Source organism: Bombina bombina, chromosome 1, assembly GCF_027579735.1.
Source record: "Bombina bombina isolate aBomBom1 chromosome 1, aBomBom1.pri, whole genome shotgun sequence".
Lineage (NCBI taxonomy): Eukaryota > Metazoa > Chordata > Amphibia > Anura > Bombinatoridae > Bombina > Bombina bombina.
Window position 1 is genome coordinate 90131397 of NC_069499.1, and position 26145 is coordinate 90157541.

At 38.8% G+C, this 26145-nt stretch overlaps 1 protein-coding gene across 4 annotated transcripts in view; it reads left to right on the forward strand.

Annotated features, from left to right (window-relative positions):
- The window catches only part of DICER1 (dicer 1, ribonuclease III), a 292090-nt gene that overhangs the window by 147127 nt on the left and 118818 nt on the right, over positions 1–26145 (forward strand). The window contains exons 18-19 of one of the 4 annotated variants that reach the window (XM_053697503.1): positions 12696–12909; positions 13740–13893. In XM_053697503.1, the coding sequence (XP_053553478.1) occupies positions 12696–12909; positions 13740–13893 (368 nt within the window). Of the gene's footprint in view, positions 1–1013; positions 1189–12695; positions 12910–13739; positions 13894–26145 lie in introns of those variants that run through there. The other 3 variants (XM_053697504.1, XM_053697505.1, XM_053697506.1) reach the window with 3 other exon arrangements.

A 26145-nucleotide genomic window follows, 5' to 3' on the forward strand; every position in this document is an offset into this window, starting at 1 on the left:
AACCTTAATACCATAAATAAAAACAGGTTAATAAACCTTTACTCCAGGAGTATATAATGAGTTTGGAAGTTCTAGAGCAGTGCTAATATCGTTGCCGAAAATTTTTCAAATCTGTGAACAATCAATTGATTCTTCCTATAGAAATAAGCATAACCCACGAATAATGGTTTAAGTTATGCTGTGCCTGTGCTAGCTGCAGAAACTTTTTGCTGTGTTGAGTTACTTGATTCTTGTTTTAATTATTAACAGAGAACTGTTAAAGTTTTTATACTGGGTAATATGTTTAATACAGCCAATACAGTTTACAGTTTTGTTTTTTTATATTTTAAAGTTGCACGTCTGTTTGTTTATGAAACTTGGTTTTATTTAATTTTAAGTTTAATAAAGATGTTACCTATCACAACGGCTAACTTTGTGTCTGTATTGCATGTTTAAACCTTAATACCATAAATATTAACAGGTGTTATGTTTACTCCTGGAGTATATAATCAGTTTGCAAATTATAGATAAATGCTTAAATAATGCATTACACTTTAACTAAACCCCTTAGATTTTAGTCGACTAAAATCTACTGGAGATTTAGTTGACTAAAATCTACTGGAGATTCAGTCGACTAAAACAAGACTAAAACTAAAACAATTCAGATGACTAAAAGACTACTAAAACTAATAAATTGAAATTTGCAGTCAAAATTAACACTGCACAGATGGCAAAATTACATACTCCTATCAGAGAATTCTGGCCAGGCGCAATCTCATGCTGGCTTCAGTTGGATATAGTCTGGGATGCTTGAGTCTAGTGAATGGTAAAGACATTCCTGCTATTGTGTTTAGGATGTTTTTTCTCAAGATTTGCAGTTACTTAAGATTTCATTGCATTTACTGGCTCTATCATATTCTTGAGTTTTTACTTGCTGGTTTTACGCATAACCTCTGTTCTAGTGCTTTAAAAGTCCAGAATGTGTCTTTGTTAACCTTACTGAAGTCAGATGGGCTAAGAAACTCTTTGTACAGCAGATTATTCAAACAATGACTCATTCACTCCGCAGCATTGGATTGGACATTGGACCTAGAAGCTTTGATGACATCTTTTTGATTAATTACTGGAAACATCCCTCTTGACTTTGATAATTTTTCTTTTGGCTTTTGTGTCAGATCTACTAATAAAGCTATCCGGCAGTGCAACTTATTTTTGTATTCCTTCTGTAATTCCTTCTGCTTAAGGTTGGTTCTGACTTGTCTAGTTTCTGGTTTTGCTCTGATAATAAACAAATACATGGGTGACTGTGGTTTGTTAGTATATGACTAGGTCACAAAATTATTATTTATTATTATCTTGGCAGTAACCTCCAACTAAAATGTTGTATATATTATCTCAGCAGTTGCCAACCAATAAAATGTGTATATACGTAACAATTTATTTATTAAAATCAATATTTATTCCTTAATTCTAGATTAGTTACCTTTTATAGACACCTGGAATTATATTTATGTAGAAACTAGATTATGAACCAATTATACACGCTTATTCTGTTACAATTATTCTACACAAAGCAGATCATAAAATGCACCTCTAAAAATTACCCTTACTCACAATGAGTCACTTGTTAAAATATCACAATGAAAATACCAGAATATGGACCGCTAATTTAACAGTGCTTAGTTAAAAAATATAACAAGATGCTTCACACAATTCTTACTAAATCTCAATAAATCTGAGATAACATTCAGGGAAGTATAATTAAGCTATTTAGCCCACAAATGGTTCTATGTAACTTCAATTAAAACACCAGAAAATCGTATATATTATTAATGCAACAGCCAATTGATATGCCAATATGTCTAGCCTGGAATAACTTCTTATTCAGCCACAATAAGACAAATTATAAATATATATATATATATATATATATATATATGGATGGAAAAGAGAAAATCAAAAAGGGCGCACAGCTAGGCACTAGAATAAAAATTGACTATTAGTAAAGTAGGTATGTAGTTTTCAGACCTATGTGGTTATAGTAAACAGGATAATAAAAATAATAATAATAATAATGTCCTTGGATTGTTATTGTATTCTAAAGAGTTCAGTAATGTGCTTTAGAATATTCGACACTTCTTTGTCTGAGGTGAGTGGATTTGTGCTTACCAGAGGTAACCTCAATCATATGAGGTAAGTTGTAGACTTGTCTGGGTTAGAGATGCTTCTTTGGCTCTTGTCCAGTCGATTTTGCTTTGTTCTTTGCTGTAGGAATCTTTCCTTTGTTGAAACCCTTTGGGATCTTTGTTTCCAGGTGGCTCCTGGCAGCAGTATGTTGTTTTGAATGAAAATCTTGGACTCTCTTGTATCGTTTGTTGAAAGGCAATGGAAAATCCTGGACTCTCTTTTTCTTCTTGGTGATGAGAATATCAAATGCCCTCAATCAGAGTATGAGGTAAGTAATAGACATTGATTAAGTATTTCGATCTCCTGGTCAGTGCTCTGGTTGGCTGCAGTACAAAGATTGCCCAATGCAGTATTTGAATTTAAAATACAGTTCAGCCTGCTTGTGGGACACTAATGGCTGTATGCTTAATGTGGTTCTTTTAAACAGCTTAACCTGCTGGCCGTAATTTGTGGTCAATAAGACCAATACGTTTATAATGCTGTTAGGCTAAAAAGCCTCTGTTGGCAGTTGGTAAGTTCAAATTGTGCGTATAATATGCTCACAGAGGCATATGTATAAGGAAGGGTACAGTCGCTCAACAAGTCCTGTTACCCGTTGTGTTAAATATGATGCCGTGCCGCAATGTAGCAAAAGGATGTCCGCCCACCTTAAGATAATCCTTACGCGTTTCGAAGTGATCAGTCACTTCTTCATCAGAGGAAAAAAGTGGAAACTTTTTTCCTCTGATGAAGAAGTGACTGATCACTTCGAAACGCGTAAGGATTATCTTAAGGTGGGCGGACATCCTTTTGCTACATTGCGGCACGGCATCATATTTAACACAACGGGTAACAGGACTTGTTGAGCGACTGTACCCTTCCTTATACATATGCCTCTGTGAGCATATTATACGCACAATTTGAACTTACCAACTGCCAACAGAGGCTTTTTAGCCTAACAGCATTATAAACGTATTGGTCTTATTGACCACAAATTACGGCCAGCAGGTTAAGCTGTTTAAAAGAACCACATTAAGCATACAGCCATTAGTGTCCCACAAGCAGGCTGAACTGTATTTTAAATTCAAATACTGCATTGGGCAATCTTTGTACTGCAGCCAACCAGAGCACTGACCAGGAGATCGAAATACTTAATCAATGTCTATTACTTACCTCATACTCTGATTGAGGGCATTTGATATTCTCATCACCAAGAAGAAAAAGAGAGTCCAGGATTTTCCATTGCCTTTCAACAAACGATACAAGAGAGTCCAAGATTTTCATTCAAAACAACATACTGCTGCCAGGAGCCACCTGGAAACAAAGATCCCAAAGGGTTTCAACAAAGGAAAGATTCCTACAGCAAAGAACAAAGCAAAATCGACTGGACAAGAGCCAAAGAAACATCTCTAACCCAGACAAGTCTACAACTTACCTCATATGATTGAGGTTACCTCTGGTAAGCACAAATCCACTCACCTCAGACAAAGAAGTGTCGAATATTCTAAAGCACATTACTGAACTCTTTAGAATACAATAACAATCCAAGGACATTATTATTATTATTATTTTTATTATCCTGTTTACTATAACCACATAGGTCTGAAAACTACATACCTACTTTACTAATAGTCAATTTTTATTCTAGTGCCTAGCTGTGCGCCCTTTTTGATTTTCTCTTTTCCATCCACATTCCTAACAGTGACACGGGTACACTGTATCAGAGGCAGCACGCACATATATCACTATTACTACTATTGTTGCAAAAATAGCCATTACTCACCAAGTGTTAGAGTTTTTAGCGCAGGTGCCCCTCCTTTTTTCTAACATATATATATATATATATATATATATATATATATATATATAATCTCAATAACTGTAATTAACTTATGATATTAAAATACAAAAATTCTTTCTAAACATTAATATTTAATACCAGCATACTTACTACCCTTGGTCTAATTAATCCTATATAATAAAAGGCCAAGTGTGTTTGTCCGAAGCTGTCATCCGCATTAGAGACTGTGCGTGAGGACAAACGCACCTGGCCTTCCTACTGATCTGGCGTGTGGTGGAGTGGGCGTGGCCAGATGGGTGCAGCGTGGGCGTGGCCGGGTGTGACACTGGGTGGGCGGCTAGGACCAGATGCCGGGGCCGACTGGACTGCCGTGAGAGACTGTCAGAGAGCTCAGAAGAGGGGGATAAAAGAGAGGGAGAGAGACAGCAAAAGAGAGGGTGGGAGAATGCACAAAAGAGAGGGGGGGAGAGAGCACAAAAGAGGGGGGGGGAGAGCGCAAAAGAGAGAAGGGGGAGAGAGCGCAAAAGAGAGAAGGGGGAGGGAGCGCAAAAGAGAGAAGGGGGAGGGAGCGCAAAAGAGAGAAGGGGGAGGGAGCGCAAAAGAGAGAAGGGGGAGGGAGCGCAAAAGAGAGAAGGGGGAGGGAGCGCAAAAGAGAGAAGGGGGAGAGAGCGCAAAAGAGAGAAGGGGGAGTGAGCGCAAAAGAGAGAAGGGGGAGTGAGCGCAAAAGAGAGAAGGGGGAGAGAGCGCAAAAGAGAGAAGAGGGAGAGAGCGCAAAAGAGAGAAGGGGGAGAGAGCGCGGGAGAGAGAGAGCAAAAGAGAGAAGGGGGAGAGAGAGAGCGCAAAAGAGGGAGAGGGGGGGGGATAGAGAGAGAGCAAGGGGTGGGACCGCTGTACTGCAAAAAATGGCCCATGTACACAGGCTTTAGGACTCTTATTAAATATAAGAATACATCTCCGTTTAAATCACACTACGATTATGGAAAAAGAAAATTTAGGCCCAGTTTTGCTTTATAGAGACACTGTTCCAAAGGCAGTGGTTGTCAGTCAGTAAAAATTCCAGCAAAGACCCCTTTCTTTCCTCTTGCATGAGCTTTTATCAAGTGATAAGCCTGCATCTATTTTGTAATCATTGGTGAGTATTCGGATACACCCTTATCGAAGCTTGTCCCTTCATTGGCTTACTGGGAATGTATGGTTGTTTGATACTACAATCTCCTTTGATTGCAATTCTCGCATAAACCACCAGAGGGCAACATGAGCAGGATAAACGGCTTTGTTAGCACAATATTATTATATCCAAATGTATCTTTAATATACTTACTATTTCCTGATATTAATAAATTATATGTTCAGCATATATGGGACCATATAGTACTATTTAATCTGAGTACTTTCATACTAAACAGGAGTATATCTCTAGTACCATATTAGAGAGCAATTCCTATACATTTAAATATTAGGGTATTTAAAATGATTTTTAATCTAATACTTTCAGTATGCTATTAATTAATATATTAGTTCATTAAATATACTAGTGTGTGTGTGTATATATATATATATATATATATATATATATATATATATACACATACACACACACACACACATACTTACAGTGGATATATATATATATATATATATATATATATATATATATATATACACACACACACATACTTACAGTGGATATAAAAAGTCTACACACCTGTGTTAAAATACCAGGTTTCTGTGATGTAAAAAAATGAGACAAGATAAATTATTTCAGAACTTTTTCCACCTTTAATGTGACCTATAAACTGTACAACTCAATTGGAAAAAAACCTTGAAATGTTTTAGGTAAAGGGAAATAAAAAAATAAAATAAAATATGGTTGCATAAGTGTGAACACCCTTTTATAACTGGGGATGTAGCTGTGTTCAGAATTAAGCAATCACATTCAAAATCATGTTAAATAGGAGTCAGTACACACCTGTCATCATTTAATTAAAGTGCCTCTTATTAACCCCAAATAAAGTTCAGCTGTTCTAGTAGGTCTTTCCTGACATTTTGTTAGTCGCATCCTACAGCAAAAGCCATGGTCCGCAGAGAGCTTCTAAAGCATCAGAGGGATCTCATTGTTAAAAGGTATCAGTCAGGAGAAGGGTACAAAAGAATTTCCAAGGCATTAGATATACCATGGAACACAGTGAAGACAGTCATCATCAAGTGAAGAAAATATGGTGCAACAGTGACGTCCCTCCAAAATTGATGAAAAGACGAGAAGAAAACTGGTCTGGGAAGCTCCCAAGAGGCCTACAGCAACATTAAAGGAGCTGCAGGAATATCTGGCAAGTACTGGCTGTGTGGAACATGTGAAAACAATTGCCCGTATTCTTCATATGTCTGGGCTATGGGGTAGAGTGGTAAGACGGAAGCCTTCTCTTACAAAAAAAAAAACATCCCAACCCTGGCTAAATTTTGCAAAAAAACATCTGAAGTTTCCCAAAAGCATGTTGCAAAAGGTGTTCTGGTCTGATGAAACCAAAGTTGAACTTTTTGGCCATAATTCCAACAGATATGTTTGGCGCTAAAACAACACAGCATATTGCCAAAAGAACACCATACCCACAGTGAAGCATGGTGGTGTCAGCATCATGCTTTGCGGCTGTTTTTCTTCAGCTGGAACTTGAACTTAGTCAAGGTAGAGGGAATAAAGAATAGTTCCAAATACCAGACAATATTGGCACAAAACCTTCAGGCTTCTGCTAGAAAGCTGAACATGAAGAGGAACTTCATCTTTCAGCATGACAACGACCCAAAGCATACATCCAAATCAACAAAGTAATGGCTTCATCAGAAGAAGATTAAAGTTTTGGGATGGCCCAGACCTGAATCCAATTCAAAATCTGTGGGGTGATCTGAAGAGGGCTGTGCACAGGAGATGCCCTCGCATTCTGACAGATTTAGAGTGTTTTTGCAAAGAAGAGTGGGCAAATCTTGCCAAAAATCATACCCAAAAAGACTGAGTTCTGTAATAAAATCAAAAGGTGCTTCAATAAAGTATAAGTTTATGGGTGTTCACACTTATGCAACCATATTATATATATATATATATATATATATATATATATATATATATATATATTGTGTGTGTGTATATGTTTGTGTATATATATATATATATGTATACATACGTGTGTGTATATATATATATATATATATATATATATGTGTGTGTGTGTGTGTATATATATATATATATATATATATATATATATATATATATATATATATATATACACACACACATATACAGTGGGGCAAAAACGTATTTAGTCAGCCACCAATTGTGCAAGTTCTCCCACTTAAGAAGATAAGAGGGGCCTGTAATTTTGTGGAAACAAACCCAGACAATCACATTGTCTGATTTGAAAAGAATTTATTTGCAAATTATGGTGGAAAATAAGTATTTGGTCAGTATCAAAAGTTCATCTCAATACTTTGTTATATATCCTTTGGTGGCAATGACAGAGGTCAAACGTTTTCTGTATGTCTTCACAAGGTTGTCACACACTGTTGCTGGTATGTTGGCCCATTCCTGCATGCAGATCTCCTCTAGAGCAGTGATGTTTTGGGGCTCTCGCTGGGCAACACAGACTTTTAACTCCCTCCAAAGGTTTTCTATGGGGTTGAGATCTGGAGACTGGCTAGGCCACTCAATGACCTTGAAATTCTTCTTACAAAACCACTCCGTTGCCCGGGCGGTGTGTTTGGGATCATTGTCATGCTGAAAGACCCAGCCACGTTTCATCTTCAATGCCCTTGCTGATGTAAGGAGGTTTGCACTCAAAATCTCATGATACATGGCCCCATTCATTCTTTCATGTACACGGATCAGTCGTCCTGTTCCCTTTGCAGAGAAACAGCCCCAAAGCATGATGTTGCCACTCCCATGCTTCACTCAGCATTCTCTCTCCTCCAAACACGACGAGTTGTGTTTCTACCAAACAGTTCTACTTTGGTTTCATCTGACCATATGACATTCTCCCAATACGCTTCTGAATCATCCAAATGCTCTCTAGCATACTTCAGACGGGCCCGGACATGTTCTAGCTTAAGCAGGGGGACACGTCTGGCACTGCAGGATCTGAGTCCCTGGCGGCTTAGTGTGTTACTGATGGTAGCCTTACGTTGGTCCCAGCTCTCTGCAGGTCATTCATTAGGTTCCCCCCATGTGGTTCTGGGATGTTTGCTCACCGTTCTTGTGATCATTTTGACCCACGGGGTGAGATCTTGCGTGGAGCCCCAGATCGAGGGAGATTATCAGTGATCTTGTATGTCTTCCATTTTCTTATTATTGCTCCCACAGTTGATTTATTCACACCAAGCTGCTTGCATATTGCAGATTCAGTCTTCCCAGCCTGGTGCAGGGCTACAATTTTATTTCTGGTGTCCTTCGACAGCTGTTTGGTCTTCACCATAGTGGAGTTCAGAGTGTGACTGTTTCAGGTTGTGGACAGGTGTCTTTTATACTGATAACAAGTTCAAACAGGTGCCATTAATACAGGTAATGAGTGGAGGACCGAGGAGCCTCTTAAAGAAGAATATACAGGTCTATGAGAGCTAGAAATCTTGCTTGTTTGTAGGTGACCAAATACTTATTTTCCACCATAATATGCAAATAAATTCTTTCCAAATCAGACAATGTGATTGTCTGGATTTGTTTCCAAATTTTGTCTCTCATAGTTGAGGTATACCTATGATGAAAATTACAGGCCTCTCTCATCTTCTTAAGTGGGAGAACATGCACAATTGGTGGCTGACTAAATACTTTTTTGCCCCACTGTATATATGTATATTTATATATTGCATTTCCTAGTCACCATTTTATATCATAGACAAACATAGTAGCAGTCAGATGTAATTTCATATAGCTATATTTACATTGGATTATTATCCCATATTAAAGGGACAGTCAAGTCCAAAAAAAACTTTCATGTTTTAAATAGGGCATGCAATTTTAAACAACTTCCCAATTTACTTTTATCACCAATGCTTTGTTCTCTTGGTATTCTTAGTTGAAAGCTAAAACTAGGAGGTTCATATGCTAATTTCTTAGACCTTGAAGACTGCCTCTAATCTGAATACATTTTGACCACTAGAGGGCATTAGTTCACATGTTTCATATAGATAACATTGAGCTCATGCACGTAAAGTGACCTAGGAGTGAACACTGATTGGCTAAACTGCATGTCTGTCAAAAGAACTGAAATAAGGGGGCAGTCAACAGAAGCTTAGATACAAGATAATTACAGAGGTAAAACTTGTATTATTATAACTGTGTTGGTTATGCAGAACTGGGGAATGGGTAATAAAGGGATTATCTTTCTTTTTAAACAACAAAAATTCTGGTGTTGACTGTCCCTTTAATATAAGAATTGCATATCTGTATATCTCTTGCTGAGTGTATAAAAACATATGGTATAATTTACAGCACCAACTACATATGCACTTATTAGATGTCTGAAAAATATAAGAATGCTATTTTGAAACAATCTGGTTAAACATGGGGTGTATGTGTGTGTATGTATATATATATATATATATATATATATATATATATATATATTTTAAATAAGGTTATGCAGTTGGTTAACATTCCAAACATTGGTTACCTATTTAATACAGCATACGCTTATCTAATATGTTATACGTTTCAGATATATATATATATATATATATATATATATATAATATAATAGAGTATGGAGAATATTAACTTATATGAAGATTGAGTCACAGCATTTCCACATGTCTGTAAGTAACTTTCTTTGTTCCCAGGCCAGGTGTGTATTTAGTTGGTTCAGGGGTAATTAACATGCCTGTGCTAATTACCACATCCTCAGATTTTTGCTTGCTTATCTGACTTCATGTACAGAATCTTGTCTCTGCCACCCCAGGGGGCATCCTGAACTAGGTCAGTATTAGGGCAATGTTTACCTTTCCTGTAAAGCTTTGGGCTTCAAAGGTTTAGTGATCTATCTTCACTAATTGAACAATTGTATCATCCCATTTGCTCTCTTAGATGTCTTGAGCAGCGAGGGCGGTTCAGTGGCTATAGTGTGACCTATTCATATCAAATTAGATATTAGCTAAAATTAAATGTATATATTTGATACATTTGTAGTTTATTTAATGATACTTCACAGGTACCCTGACAGGTTTCTATATTGAGCAAATGAATGAAGGCAAACTGACATACTGGTGATCTCACAGGGGCACCATAAAGGTTGTATGTCAGCGAAGACTTCAATGTCTTGATGAGATTGTTAAATGCATCATGTCACCTTATCAAGTAATGACAGGGCATCTGTGCCACTGGAGCTCAATCCTTTTTCAGTAAGGCCAGTTATCACCCATTGGGCAGCCAGTAGAAGCAAATTCCTTCTGACGACCTGTGGATAGCAGCAGTTTGATGTTCACATTGCTAATTTGTGTATCCGTACTAACTGGATGTTCATATCTAAAGAAGCTAGATTTGGAATTAAAATGTATATATTCTTCATTTGTTAGAAGTCACTAATTATATGCTTTCATTTTAATGAGAACTGCAACAAGTCTTATTTTGTTATGGGATAAGCCCATAACAATTTTTTTTTTACCTTCTATTAAAGGGATTTAAAACCCAAAAGTTTTCATTCGTGATTCAGACAGAGCATGTGGTGTTTTACTTCTATTATCTTTTTTGCTTCATTCTCTTTGAATCCTTATTTGAAAAGGATACCTCGGTAGACTCAAACACCAATACATTACTGGGGACTGGTTGCTGATTGGTGGCTGTACAGGCTGTACACGTCTCTTATTAGTTCACTACGTGATCAGTTACCTCCCAGTAGTGCACTGCTGCTTTTTTTTAACAAAGTATATGAACAGAATGAAGCAAATTTTTTACTTGAAGTAAATTGTAAAGTTATTAAATTGTATGCTCTATCTGAAACATGAGAGAAACGATTTTGGTTCATATCCCTTTAGGTGTCAAATAGTATACCGTCCCCATTTATCAATGCAAAGCTTTGGTTACAAAAATAAGCAAAAGGTGAACACTTGAAACAACGTGTACGCTTTAAATACCAAATGTATTAAAAAGAAATAAGTTTATACAATGAAAACCAGATAAGGATATGTAAAGAATCCAATGGGCTGCAAGTTTCCTTTATTAAAGGAGGTAAAATCAAAAGTTGGTGTCTTGAATGTTTTGATTGTAGTACCTCTTGTACACCTCACAAAAAGAGAATATACATTAGTGATGTATGTTAGGATATACATGGAACAGGTGTTATTTGTAATCTAATTCACAAAGAACAACCTCGTTTCCTTGTTAATTTACAGACAGTGAATAAAGGCTGGTTCCCCCCTCTTTTACTGTTCAGTTATAATCTGATCAGTTTGAAGGTGTCTGTGCTGAATTAAATTTAAAGGACTTAAAGGGCCACTGTAAGTAAATATTTTCTATGCCTGTTACTAACTACCCCAAATACGCTTTTTATCAATAGCATTTCATTAACAGATCTCTACCGTATATCAGAAATCTTGTCTGCAAATTAAATTGTTTTCCAAACCCACTCCGTGGGTATCCTTTGCTCTGTACCAATCCGTTTACAATACCTAGGTTTCAAAATGGCGCTTTAAACACAAAGTTATTGGTTTAAGTATTTTGAACGTTATGAAACTTCGTTTTGGAGAAAATATAGGTCATTAGGTTTTAATTAATGTTTATTAACTTTAATATGTTAGTTGTTTAGCTTAAAAATTATAACAGAAAGTAATCCTTTAAGTGCAAAAAGAAGATGCACTGTTGTGTGAGAACATTTAGTTATTGAATCATTGCATACATATAACTGTCTTTAATTCCTTCAAAGTTAGTCAGTTTCAGAGCTGCAATTCACTACTGGACCACTTAGCTGAACACATCTGGTGAGCCAATGATGAGAAGAATATGCGGTAGCTACCAGTCACCCAGCTAGCTCCCAGTAGTGCATTGCTGCTTCTAAGCCTACCTAGGTATGTTCTTCAACAAAGACTACAAAGAGAACAAAGTATATTTGATGGGGAAAAAAATATAGAAGAGTTTCTTAAAATTGCATGCTTTATTTGAACTAAAACTTTTCTTTTATAGTGGTAGAAAAGTCAGCACTAAACTTTCATGATTCAGATAGGGAATGCAATTTTAAACAACTTTTTTCTCTTGCTATTCTTAGTTGAAAGCTAAACCTAGGTATGCTCATATGCTAATTTCAAAGCCCTTGAAGGCCACCTCTTATCTGAATGCAGTTTTTCACAGCTAGAGGGTGTTAGTTCATGTGTGTTATATAAATAACATTGTGCTGAAGCACGTGGAGTTATTTAAGTCATCACTAATTGCCTGAAATGCCAGTCTATCAAAAGATCTGATATAAGGGGCAGCCTGCAGACGCTTAGATGCAAGGTAATAACAGAGGTAAAAAGTATATTAATATAACAGTGTTGGTTATGCAAAACCGGGGAATGGTAAATAAAGGGATTATCTTTCTTTTTAAACAATAACATTTTTGGTGTTTACTATCCCTTTAAAGGAGATTGGCAAACAGTAATAAATACAAATCGTGATAAAATGGTGTCAAGACTAATTTAAATATTTTGGTCTAAGGATTATTCTGTCTTGTCTAATAACTGAGAAGCGTAACAGTTTTCTTATTTGAAGTATGCAATAATGGCTTTATGTGTATTTTAGATTCCTCACTTTCCTGTCTACACCCGTTCTGGGGAAGTGACCATATCGATTGAGCTGAAGAAATCTGGCTTTTCTCTAAATTTACAACAACTCGAACTCATCACTAGACTTCACCAGTATATCTTTTCACACATCCTTCGTCTTGAGAAACCTGCACTAGAATTTAAACCCACAGCAGCTGACTGTGCTTACTGTGTTCTACCTCTCAATGTTGGTAAGTTATGCCAATCTAACAAATGTATACAAAGTTATATGTGAATAAATCTTTTTACAACTGTTTGTAATTAGGTAATATATTATTTTTTACAAAATAGTTATCAGGTGGGCATAGCCACGTGCAGCTGTTTCTTTTCCCTTTTGTAGAGTGGCCTGGTTCAGCACCTGTGTAGCGTTTGCTGATTGGTGGCTAAATGTAGCCACCAATCAGCAAGAGCTACCCAGGGTTCTGAACCAAAAATGGTCTGGCTCCTAAACTTACATTCCTGCTTTTTTTCAAATAAACATGACAAGAGAACAAAGAAAAATTGACAATAGGCGTAAATGTAGAAAGTTGCTTAAAATTGCATTCTCTATCGGAATCATGAAAGAAAAAAATTGGGTTTCATATCCCTTTTAAACTATCATGATTCATATATAGCATGCAGTTTTAAGAGACTTTCCAATTTTACTTCCATTTGTACATGGTGATATCTGAACATTCAGAAATATTCTGCGTTTCTATATCTAGCTATAACTTCAGTGCAATATTATCATTGGGTTACTAAAATGACAGTTGCTCTAAAGGAAACTAATGTTGATATGATTGTACACTTATGTGATGTTTATGTCTAATAAAAAAAAATATGTTTGTGTTTCATTCACAATATTTTACAAAAATAATTTATTAGCTGTGTATAATAAATTTTTTAAATATAATTAAGAATGTAATATAATAAAATTTGTTGGGTTTTTTTTAGGTGTTTTTTTATTCTTTAGAAATATAGCATTTATAATTATTGTATATAATCAAGTGCCTAACTTGTTCTGTGACTTTTCGCTTTCAAGTAAATGACTCCGGCACTTTGGACATAGACTTTAAGTTTGTGGAAGATATTGAAAAATCAGAAGCACGTACTGGCATTCCGAATACTCAATATACCCCTGAACGGCCTTTTGTTTTCAAGCTAGAAGATTACCAAGATGCAGTTATCATTCCAAGGTAGGTTGTACGAGCATTGTGTGTGCATCTTAAAGGGACCATCTACTGTTTAATAAGAGAACACTTTTACTACCCATTCCTCAGCTTTGCACAACCAACATTGTTCTATTAATATACTTTAGAACATTTAAACCTCTGAGTTTCTGCCCGTTTCTAAGTCACTACAGACAGCCGCTTATCGCATGCTTTTTTATTAGCTTTTCACAACAGGAGACTTCTAATTCATGTGGGCCATTTAGATAACATTGTGCTCTCTCCCGTAGTGTTGTGCATAACACAATGTAGTGCTCCAGACATGGGCACACTACCTATCTGGATATCTCTTCAACAAAGAATAACAATAGAATGAAGTCAATTTATATTAAAAGTAAACTGGAAACTTTAAAGAAATTGTATTCTCTGTCTGAATAATGAGAGTTTTAGGTTTCAGGTCCCTTTTAATGATTTGATGGCATCTGCGTTATGGTCACCAAACTTTAAAACTCAAATGGGAAATACATCTGCAATGTTTAAATGTTAGTTTATAATCAATAATCGTTTACATTTTCACCTCTACTTATCAGATTACTGCTGCGGAATCTGTTGGCGCTTTAGAAATAACTTATAATAATCTGATGTGTGTTGCATGGGTCGATTGATTTCCTCAGATCTTCTTTTACAAGTGATGCAAAAGAATAAAAACTACATTAATTAAAGGGACATGAAATCCCAAAAATTATTTCATGATTCAGATAGAGCACACGATTTTAAACAGCTTTCCAATTTTGCTTAATTTACCTAATTTGCTTCATTCTCTTGGTATCCTTTGTTTAAAATCATATCTAGGTAGGCTCAGTAGGTGGGAGCTAGCTGCTAAACTGTGGCTAAAATGTGGCTGCACATATATGGCTTTTGTTATTGGCTTACCAATTTCTTCAGCTAGCCCCCAGTAGTGCTTTTCTGTTCCTTCAAGAAAGAATACCAAAAGAATGAAGCAAAATTGATAATAGAAGTAAATTGGAAAGTTGTTTACAAATGTATGCTCTATCTGAATCATTTGTTAGGTTTCTTGTCCTTTAACACATAATAAAAATGTGATTCTAATAGACCTTTTTGTTCCCTTTTTTTGCAAACTTGTTCTTTATTGTGGAGAGTACAGATTCATAGAATGCTCCAGCTACTTACAATTTGCTGTACAATGTTCTCATACTCCTTATACAGGCTGTATCATATGGTCCAGCTACTTACCATTTGCTGTACAATGTTCTCATACTCCTTATACAGGCTATATCATATGGTCCAGCTACTTACCATTTGCTGTACAATGTTCTCATACTCCTTATACAGGCTGTATCATATGGTCCAGCTACTTACCATTTGCTGTACAATGTTCTCATACTCCTTATACAGGCTGTATCATATGGTCCAGCTACTTACCATTTGCTGTACAATGTTCTCATACTCCTTATACAGGCTGTATCATATGGTCCAGCTACTTACCATTTGCTGTACAATGTTCTCATACTCCTTATACAGACTATATCATATGGTCCAGCTACTTACCATTTGCTGTACAATGTTCTCATACTCCTTATACAGGCTATATCATATGGTCCAGCTACTTACCATTTGCTGTACAATGTTCTCATACTCCTTATACAGGCTGTATCATATGGTCCAGCTACTTACCATTTGCTGTACAATGTTCTCATACTCCTTATACAGGCTATATCATATGGTCCAGCTACTTACCATTTGCTGTACAATGTTCTCATACTCCTTATACAGACTATATCATATGGTCCAGCTACTTACAATTTGCTGTACAATGTTCTCATACTCCTTATACAGGCTATATCATATTTCAAGAAAATGTCTGACGTATTTAGGAAGTACAATTTTCAATCCTGTTAAAATTATTTGTGACTGTAGTGGAAACACTTCTAAAATGGTTGAGATATTATTTGATGATATATTATTATTCACATGTGGACTAGTAAGTTTTCCTTCCAGGCTTGTAACTTTTTTCTGAGAGAAATTGAATAAGTAACTACAGTTTGTATCATACAGTTTGTATCATTACCTGTACTCAATAGTAATAATGAGTGGTGGTGTGTGTACAACTTAAAAAAAATGTGCTTAGGTAAACTACGTTATAAGATTATGTTTTTACACATACTTTAAGGGACATGAAACCCCAAAATATTCTGTCATGATTTAGATAAAGCATACATTTTGTAAACATTTTTCTAATTTACTCCTGTTATAAATTTAGCTTTATTCTCTTGGTATCCTTTATTGAAGGAGCAGCAATGCACTACTGGGAACTAGCTCAATACATCGGTACGCCAATCACAAAAGGCATAGATGTGCAGACACCATTCAGCAGTTAGCTCCCGAGCCTATCCAGATATGCTTTTCAACAAAGGATACTAAGAAAAAGAAGCAGATTAGATAAAATTATAAAGTTGTTTAAAAATGTATGCTCTATCTAAATCATGAAAGAAAAAAATGTGTGTTTCATGTCCCTTTAAGTGTAGTTATTATTAGAAATGGTTATAATTAAACCAAATGTATTTTTGTATTTATATTTTCACACATGAATGAGCATTCAGTTAGAGGAAAAAACTTTCTGATAAGTTTTGTACTTGACTAGTAAACTGTAATGATATTTCCTCTCTGCCTACAATGCTGGAACTTTTTCTCTGCAGCAGAAATTTCAGCCAACCATAAGGTTTGCTATAGATGCTGAGTTGGGGTGGGGGCAGAAGGGGGTCTCCAAAATATCAAAATAACACCAATAAGTGCAAACTCTCATAAGAAGAAAGCAATGCACAGTAATTCACAGCCCCCACATTCTATTAATATGGTCCCAACTAATCAGTAATTCTCACCATGTACTTAATGCCATCAGCAAAAAGCATATGGCTTAACAGTTTAATTAAGGTGCTTTAAAGAGCTGCAATAGTTGTAGCATAGAGCTTGGTATTAAAATCATTTCATTATGTATCTGATGAAAACCTTTAAATACCAGAAACATATTCTATAAATATATATTGTATGTCCTTTTAAGCGCTTTGATTAAACTGCTGTTATTAAGCATTCTGAGACGTTTGCTGAAGGCATTAAGAGCATGGTGCGAAGTGATCCTGTGGGAAGGTGTTGATAGCATGTGGGGCTATGAAACCATAAAGCACATGTACTACACTGAATTAACGTGCATTACTTGCTTGTAAGTATAGGTAATTCTGGGCCTCTTATTTTGGTAATTGGGGGGGGGTTAATGCATTACATACGTCTCCCCTTCCTCAGTGTGTTTTCTTTCTATGCAAACTGGACTTGGTGATTTCACTTTTCACCCTTTTATCGTACACATTTCCTTCCTAAGATAGGGAGAGTCCACGGCTTCATTCCTTACTGTTGGCAAATACAACACCTGGCCACCAGGAGGAGGCAAAGACACCCCAGCCAAAGGCTTAAATATCCCTCCCATTTCCTCATTACCCCAGTCATTCTTTGCTATTCGTCACGTTAGGAGGTGGCAGAGAAGTGTCTTGAGATAGGACTGGAGTTTTAAGTAGTCATGTCAACCTCTCAGTGAGAGTATTAATGCAAGTTAGAGTCTGGAGATGCAGGGAAAGTTTTTCTGCAAAACCTTCCAGACTACTGCTAACAGCTCCTAAGCAGTCAGTGTTGACTGTCACACTTGAAAGGCTGTGTTCTGTTCCACAACATGGATCCTGGAGGTAAGGTTGTTTCAATTTTTACACATAAAACTCTATCGCAGGGTCATAGTGTGGCTCTTTTATACCTTGATAGGATCCAGGGTTAATATCCTCTGAAGGGGGTTTATTAAACAGTTGGGGTTAATTAATCAGTGTATTATTCACATGCTGCTTTGTGTGATTTTTTTTCCTGGGCTGATAGACACTATGTTTTTGGCAGGAACAAACAGGTTTCACTTTTAAGTTTTACTTTTGTTTTTGAAAGTGTTGCACAGCTCCTATTACTTGCTGTACTTGTAATAACAGGGTAAGTACTGTCTCGCACTCCATATGACCGTGTGTGGTCTATGTTCATTTCCTCCATTCCAGCTGAGACTTGAACCTGAAGAGAGCATTTCCTCTGTTAACTGTCTGGGTCTAGGAGGTGGTGAGTGCCCCAGCCATTGGGAGTATAAAAGTGCATTTTTCTATAAAAACTCCTGTGGGTATAACCTGAGCTATGGAGGACTCTGACATGTTAGAAGGTACTCCTTCTGTACTAAATCATGCCTGTTTATATTGTAAAGAGGCCGTGGTTTTCCCGCCCACTCAATTATGTTCCACATGCCTTAACACCGTTAAAGTATAAGAAGGGAGACAAGCCTGCTAAGGCTCTTAGTCTCTCTGAACCGTCTACCTCTCAGGACTCGGCGACCCATGAGATTACTACCTTTGCTACATTATCCACTCCACCTGCAGTTCCCCGTAGAACATCTAATCCTCCATCCAGAGGGGGCCTTCTTCATGCAGACTTTTCCACGCAGTTACAAACGGCGGTGTCTGCGGCCCTCAGTGCATTACCTCGCTCTAACAAACGCAAGAGAAAGGTTAAACATAGCTCTCCTGACCCGGATTTAGCTATTATGTCCCAGTTATCTGATGATGAGTAAACCTCTGCAGCTTCAGAAACCGTCATTTAGATTTAAAATTGAACGAATGGGAAAGAATTGGTTCTTCCTTTTCCCCCTCGTCTACTTTTAAAACTTGTGGGGCTCCATTCCTAAGGTGGATGGTGCTATCTCTACACTTGCTAAACATAGTTCTTCATTAAGAGAGCAGATGGATAAGAAAATGGAAACCTTTCTGAGAAAGATGTTTCAACATATGGGTTTTTTGTTTCAACCGGTGTGTACGGTTGCCGGAGCGTCTACCTACTGATGCGACTCTTTGTCGGAACTCATTGAGGTGGAGTCTCCCTTCGAGGATATTAAAGACAGAATTAAAGCTCTGAGAATTGATAAATTATTTTATCTGTGATGCGAACATGCAGATTATTCGCCTAAATGCAAAGGCCTCTGGCTTTGCGGTCCTAGCCTGCCGGGTTCCCTGGTTGAAGTCTAGTTCTACGGATATGACTTCTAAGTCTTCAAGACTTCAAGGGAAAGATTTTATTTGGTCCAGGCCTGGACTCCATTATTTCTACGGTTACCGGAGGCAAGGGTGTCTTCCTACTGCAAGATAAGAAGAACAAGTCCAAGAGAAGACAATCTTCTAATTTTCGTTCTGACAAATCCCAATGACAACTATCGTCCTCCAAGCCCAAGCAACCCAAGAGTACTTGGAAGCCGGCTCAGTCCTGGAATAAATCCAAGCAGAGTAAGAAGCCCGCCGAAAATAAATCGGCATGAAGGGGCGGCCCCTTTTTTCAGATGCCTGGTTCACGAATGTACAGGATACGTGGGTCCTGGTGGTGGTATCTCAGGAATACAAGATAGGCTTCAAATCTCATCCGCCAAGAGGCAGATTCCTTCTCTCAAATCCGTCTACCAGACTGGAAAGGAGGGATGCCTTTCTAGGGTGCATTCGGGATCTATCCTCCTCAGGAGTTGTTGTCCCGGTGCCTATCGAAGAAAGAGGTTTGGGGTTTTATTCAAACCTTTCCTTGGTCCCAAAGCAGGAGGGAACTTTCCGCCCAATTCTGGACCTAAATTAAACACATTTCTCTTGTGTCCTTTCTTTCAAGATGGAGACGATAAGGTTCATCCTTCCTTTAATTCAGGAAGGCCAGTTTATGACCACTATAGATCTGAAGGATGCTTACCTTCATGTTCCAATCCACAGGGAACACTTTCAGTTCCTGAGGTTTGCATTCCTGGACCAGCACTTCTAGTTCATTGCCCTTCCATTTGGCCTAGCTACTGCTCCAAGAATCTTTACGAAGGTTCTGGGGGCTCTTCTAGCTATTGACAGAACTCAGGGTATTGCAGTAACCCCATACTTGGACGATATTCTGGTGCAAGCACCATCCTTTCTTTTACAAGATATGACGAGTCCACGGATTTCATCCTTATGGGATATCGCCTCCTGGTCAGCAGGAGGAGGCAAAGAGCACCACAGCAGAGCTGTATATATAGCTCCTTTCTTCCCTCCCACCCCAGTCATTTTCTTTGCCTGTATTAGTGATAGGAAGAGGTAAAGTGAGGTGCTAGTTTAGATTCTTCAATCAAGAGTTTATTATTTTTAATATAGTACCAGTGAGTGCTATTTTACTCAAGGGTAAAGCTACAGGTTTTTAAACAATGGGAGCTGATGAGATTCTACATTTCTCAGTGTCTCCCATACTGTTGTTGCCCTGCTGATGGCCTTAGAAGATATATCTAAGGCCCTGTTTGTCCCCACAGATTTATAGGAGGTGCTGAAAGAATCTCTTCTTCGTGTGGGACAGGTGCAGACGGCACCAGCATTGAGGTATGTACAGTCTTTTTTTTTTCTGGGGAGTTGAAGCAAGCTCAGAACAGACTGGCCAATATTTGCTACAACAGGAAGGGGTAAATCAAGTTGCAAGTGTGTGATATGCATGGATGTTTTCCCCCCTTGTGTTATATGTGCTGACATGTTAGGGTGCCCTAGTAGATCAGCTGTGAGTTATAGCTTGTTTTATTCAGTAAATTCACAAGCGGTCTTAGGCACACAGTTCACGGAATATTGTTGGCTGGCTCGTGGGGACAGGTAGGTGTGGCGTGGTGCAAGCTATTTATTTTGCATAAGTTTGTTAGAGAGTACTCTTATAGGGGTGATCTTCTGAAAGTCATTATAGTGATCCCTGTTATTACATTGTTTTGTTGCGACCCATTAAAAACTAAAGAGTTTTATTTTTAAAGACAGTACACTCGTTTTTTTTGTTTTTATTTGTTTGTTTTGGTAATTTTTAATTGGTACCACAACCTATATTGCTATTGCTTTTTTTTTTGTCATGGCTGATCTTCAGGAAAACACTTGTTCTATGTGTTTAGATGCCAATGTGGAACACCCTATTACTTTTTGTCCCTCATGTACTGAGAGGGCTTTACAATTTAAAGAACAAATTTTCTTTAATGCAAGTGTATCTAAGGATGTTTCTCAGCTTGATGATACTCAGGGTATGCCGCAACTTTCTCCCCAAGCGTCACAACCTTTAACGCCCGCTCAAGCGACGTTGTGTTCTTCAACTGCGTCCACTTCATTCACTCTGCAGGATATGGCTGCAGTTATGTCATCCACTCTTACAGAAGTTTTATCTAAGTTGCCAGTTTTGCAAGGCAAGCGCAGCAGGACAGAGTCTCATGTGGTCCCTCCGACTTCTGACTTCTGATGCCTTGATGGCTATCTCCGATGTACTCTCCCAGGGCTCTGAATTGGGGGGTAGGGAGGCCCTGTCTGAAGGGGAACTTTCTGACTCAGGAAGTGCATTGCCCCCGACAGATTCGGACGTCATATCCTTCAGATTTAAGCTTGAACACCTCCATCTTTTACTGCAAGAGGTTTTGCTGACTCTGGATGACTGTGACTCTATTGTGGTTCCACCAGAAAAATTTAGTAAAATGGACAAATACTTAGAGGTCCCTTCTTATTCTGATGTTTTTCCGGTTCCTAAGAGAATTTCTGAAATTATTGCAATGGAATGGGAAAGACCGGGTATACCGTTCTCCCCTTCCCCTATGTTTAAAAAAATGTACCCTATAGCTGACACCATGCGGGATTCTTGGCAGACGGTCCCTAAGGTGGAGGGAGCTATTTCTACCCTGGCTAAGCGTACGACTATTCCTATAGAGGACAGTTGTGCTTTTAAAGACCCCATGGATAAAAAGCTGGAGGGTCTTCCCAAAAGACTTTATGTTCATCAGGGGTTTCTTTTACAACCGCATTGTAACAGTCACAACTGCGGCCACCTTTTAGTTTGACACTCTAGAAGAGTCCCTTAGGACTGAAACTTCTTTAGAGGAAATACAGGACAGAATTAAGGCCCTTAAGCTGGCTAATTCTTTTATTACGGATGCTTCTTTTCAGATCGCCAAATTGTCGGCTAAGAATGCAGGATTGGCTATCTTAGTGCGAAGAGCCTTATGGTTAAAATCTTGGTCTGCGGATGTATCCTCTAAATCTAAGCTCTTGGCTATTCCTTTCAAGGGAAAGACCCTGTTCGGGCCTGACTTGAAGGATATAATTTCTGATATTACAGGAGGTAAAGGCCACCTTCTCCCTCAAGATAAAACATCTAAACAAAGGGGACGACAGAGTAATTTTCGTTCCTTTCGAAACTTCAAGGGAAACACTTCTTCCTCTTCCACCGAGCAGGAAGGGAACTTTTCTCAAGCCAAGTCCACCTGGAGAGCAAACCAGGCTTGGAACAAAGGTAAAAAACCCAAGAAGCCTGCCACTGCTCCCAAGACAGCATGAAGGGGTGGCCCCCGATCCGGGACCCGGATCTAGTAGGGGGCAGACATTCTCTCTTTGTCCAGGCGTGGATAAGAGACGTTCAGGATCCCTGGACACTAGAAATCTTGTCTCAAGGGTATCAGTTGGAGTTCAAAAATTCCTTCCCAAGGGGAAGGTTTCTTCTTTCACGATTGTCTGTAGACCAGATAAAAAAGAGAGGCTTTCTTACGTTGTGTAGAAGACCTCTCCACTATGGGAGTAATTTGTCCCGTTCCAATACTGGAACAGGGGCAGGGGTTTTACTCAAATCTTTTTGTGGTTCCCAAAAAAGAGGGAACGTTCCGACCCATTTTAGATCTCAAGAGTCTAAACAAGTTTCTCAGAGTTCCATCCTTCAAGATGGAGACTATTCGGACAATTCTTCCATTGATCCAGGAGCGTCAATATATGACTACCGTGGACTTAAAGGATGCATATCTTCATATTCCGATCCACAGAGATCATCACCAGTTCCTGAGGTTTGCCTTTCTGGACAAACATTTTCAGTTCATTGCCCTTCCTTTAGGGTTGGCCACGGCACCCAGGATCTTCACGAAGGTTCTAGGGTCTCTGCTGGCGGTTCTCAGGCCGCGGGGCATTGCAGTGGCGCCTTATCTGGACGATATTCTGATTAAGGCGTCTTATCAGCTTAGAAAGTCTCATACCGACATTGTTCTATCCTTTCTAAGGACTCACGGGTGGAAGGTGAATCTAGAAAAGAGTTCACTAATTCCACAGACAAGGGTTCATTTTCTGGGAACTCTAATAGACTCTATATCAATGAAAATCTTTTTGACGGAAGTCAGAAAGTTAAAGATTCTGAATACATGCCGATCCCTTCAGTCCAATCCGGCCATCAGTGGCTCAGTGCATGGAGGTAATTGGATTGATGGTGGCGGCAATGGACATCATTCCGTTTGCTCGTTTTCATCTCAGACCTCTACAACTGAGCATGCTCAGGCAGTGGAATGGAGATTATGCAATTTTGTCTCCTCAGATAGATCTGGATCAGGAGACAAACTCTCTTCTTTGGTGGTTGTCGGCAGATCATCTGTCCCAAGGGACGTGCTTCCGCAGACCCTCATGGGTGATGGTGACAACGGATGCCAGTCTACTAGGTCGGGGTGCAGTCTGGAATTCCCTGAAGGCTCAGGGTGTGTGGACTCGGTCGGAGTCTCTACTTCCAATCAATATACTGGAGTTGAGAGCAATATTCAATGCGCTTCAGGCTTGGGCTCAGTTGTCTTCGGCCAAATTAATCCGTTTTCAGTCGGACAACATCACGACTGTAGCTTACATCAATCAGGGAGGAACAAGGAGTTCCTTAGCGATGACAGAAGTATCCAAGATAATTCGGTGGGCGGAGACTCACTCTTGTTATCTGTCAGCAATCTGCATCCCAGGAGTGGACAACTGGGAAGCGGATTTTTTGAGCAGACAGACATTTCATCCGGGGGAATGGGAACTCCATCCGGAGGTCTTTGCCACCCTGATTCTCAGATGGGGCAGACCGGAGCTGGATCTTATGGCATCTCATCAGAATGCCAAGCTCCCGAGATACAGATCCAGGTCCAGGGATCCTTAGGCCGCACTGATAGATGCCTTGGCAGTGCCTTGGTCATTCAACTTAGCTTATGTGTTTCCACCGTTTGCTCTACTTCCCCGGGTGATTGCTCGGATCAAACAGGAGAGGGCTTCTGTGATTCTCATTGCTCCTGCGTGGCCTCGCAGGACTTGGTATGCCGATCTGGTGGACTTCTCCTCTCTGCCACCATGGAAGCTTCCATTGAGACAGGACCTTCTCATTCAGGGACCCTTCCATCATCCGAATCTAGTTTCTCTGCAGCTGACTGCTTGGAGATTGGAGGCTTGATTTTATCTAAGCGAGGGTTCTCTGATTCGGTCATTGATACCTTGATTCAGGCACGTAAGCCTGTTACTAGAAAAATTTACCATAAGATATGACGCAAATATCTTTATTGGTGCGAATCTAAGGACTACTCATGGAGTAAGATTAGGATTCCTAGGATTTTATCTTTTCTCCAAGAAGGTTTGGAGAAAGGGTTATCAGCAAGTTCCTTAAAGGGACATATTTCTGCTTTATCTATTTTGCTACATAAACGTCTGGCAGATATTCCGGATGTTCAATCTTTTTGTCAGGCTCTGACTAGAATCAGGCCTGTGTTTAGACCTATTGCTCCTCCTTGGAGTTTGTATTTAGTTATTAAGGTTCTTCAAGGGGTTCCGTTTGAACCTATGCATTCCTTAGATATTAAATTGTTATCTTGGAAGGTTTTATATTTGGTTGCTATTTCTTCTGCTCGCAGAGTTTCTGAGCTTTCAGCGTTACAATGTGATTCTCCTTACCTTATTTTTCATTCCGATAAGGTAGTGTTACGTACCAAACCTGGTTTTCTTCCTAAGGTTGTTTCCAACAAAAATATTAATCAGGAAATTATTGTGCCTTCATTGCGTCCTAATCCTTCTTCTAGCAAGGAGCGTCTGTTACATAACTTGGACGTGGTCCGTGCTCTGAAGTTTTACTTGCAGGCAACTAAAGAATTTCGTCAATAATCTTCATTATTTGTTTTTTCTGGAAAACGTAGGGGCCAGAAAGCTACGGCTACCTCTTTCTTTTTGGCTGAAGAGTATCATCCGTTTTGCATATGAGACTGCTGGACAGCAGCTTCCTGAAAGAATTACGGCTCATTCTACTAGGGCTGTGGCCTCCTCATGGGCATTTAAAAATGATGCTTCTGTTGAACAGATTTGCAAAGCTGCAACTTGGTCGTCTCTTCACACTTTTTCAAAAATTTCCAAATTTGATATTTTTGTTTCGTCTGAGGCTTTTTTTGGGAGAAAGGTTCTTCAAGCAGTGGTGCCTTCCATTTAGGTTCCTGTCTTGTCCCTCCCTTTCATCCGTGTCCTATAGCTTTGGTATTGTATCCTATAAGTAAGGATGAAATCCGTTGACTCGTCATATCTTGTAAAAGAAAAGGAAATTTATGCTTACCTGATAAATTTGTTTCTTTTACGATATGACGAGTCCACGGCCCACCCTGTCATTTTCTAAGACAGGTCTTTATTTTTGTTAAACTTCAGTCACCTCTGCACCTTGGCTTTTCCTTTCTCTTCCTAACTTTGGTCGAATGACTGGAGTGGGAGGGAAGGGAGGAGCTATATATACAGCTCTGCTGTGGTGCTCTTTGCCTCCTCCTGCTGACCAGGAGGCGATATCCCATAAGTAAGAATGAAATCCATGGACTCGTCATATCGTAAAAGAAACAAATTTATCAGGTAAGCATAAATTTCCTTTTCGTCTTGCGGAATAATACTCAGAGTACCTTCTCAGTCTTCTTTGATCACATGGATGGAAGATAAACTTGGAAAAGAGTTCTTATCCCAAGTACCAAGGTGGAATTCCTGGATACTATAATAGACTCCATATCCATGAGGATATTTCTAACAAACCAGAGACATTGCAAGCTAACTTTGGCATGTTTTGCACTCCGGACCTCCTTGAGTCCCTCTGTGGCTCAATGTATGGAGGTGATTGGTCTCTTGGACATAATTCCTTTTGCCAGGTTTCGTCTTAGACCTTTACAACTGTGATGCTGAGGCAGTGGATCGGCGATCATTCAGATCTGTCAACAGATTGTATTAGACAGACGGTCGAGAAAATCGCTCTCTTGGTGGCTCTGTCCAGATCTGTCCCGAGGGACATGCTTCTTAAGATCATTCTGGGAGATTGTGACTGCGACCGCAAGCCTATCTGGATGGGGAGCTGTTTGGGGTGCCTGGAAGGCACAGGGGTTGTGCACTCAGGAGTCCTCCC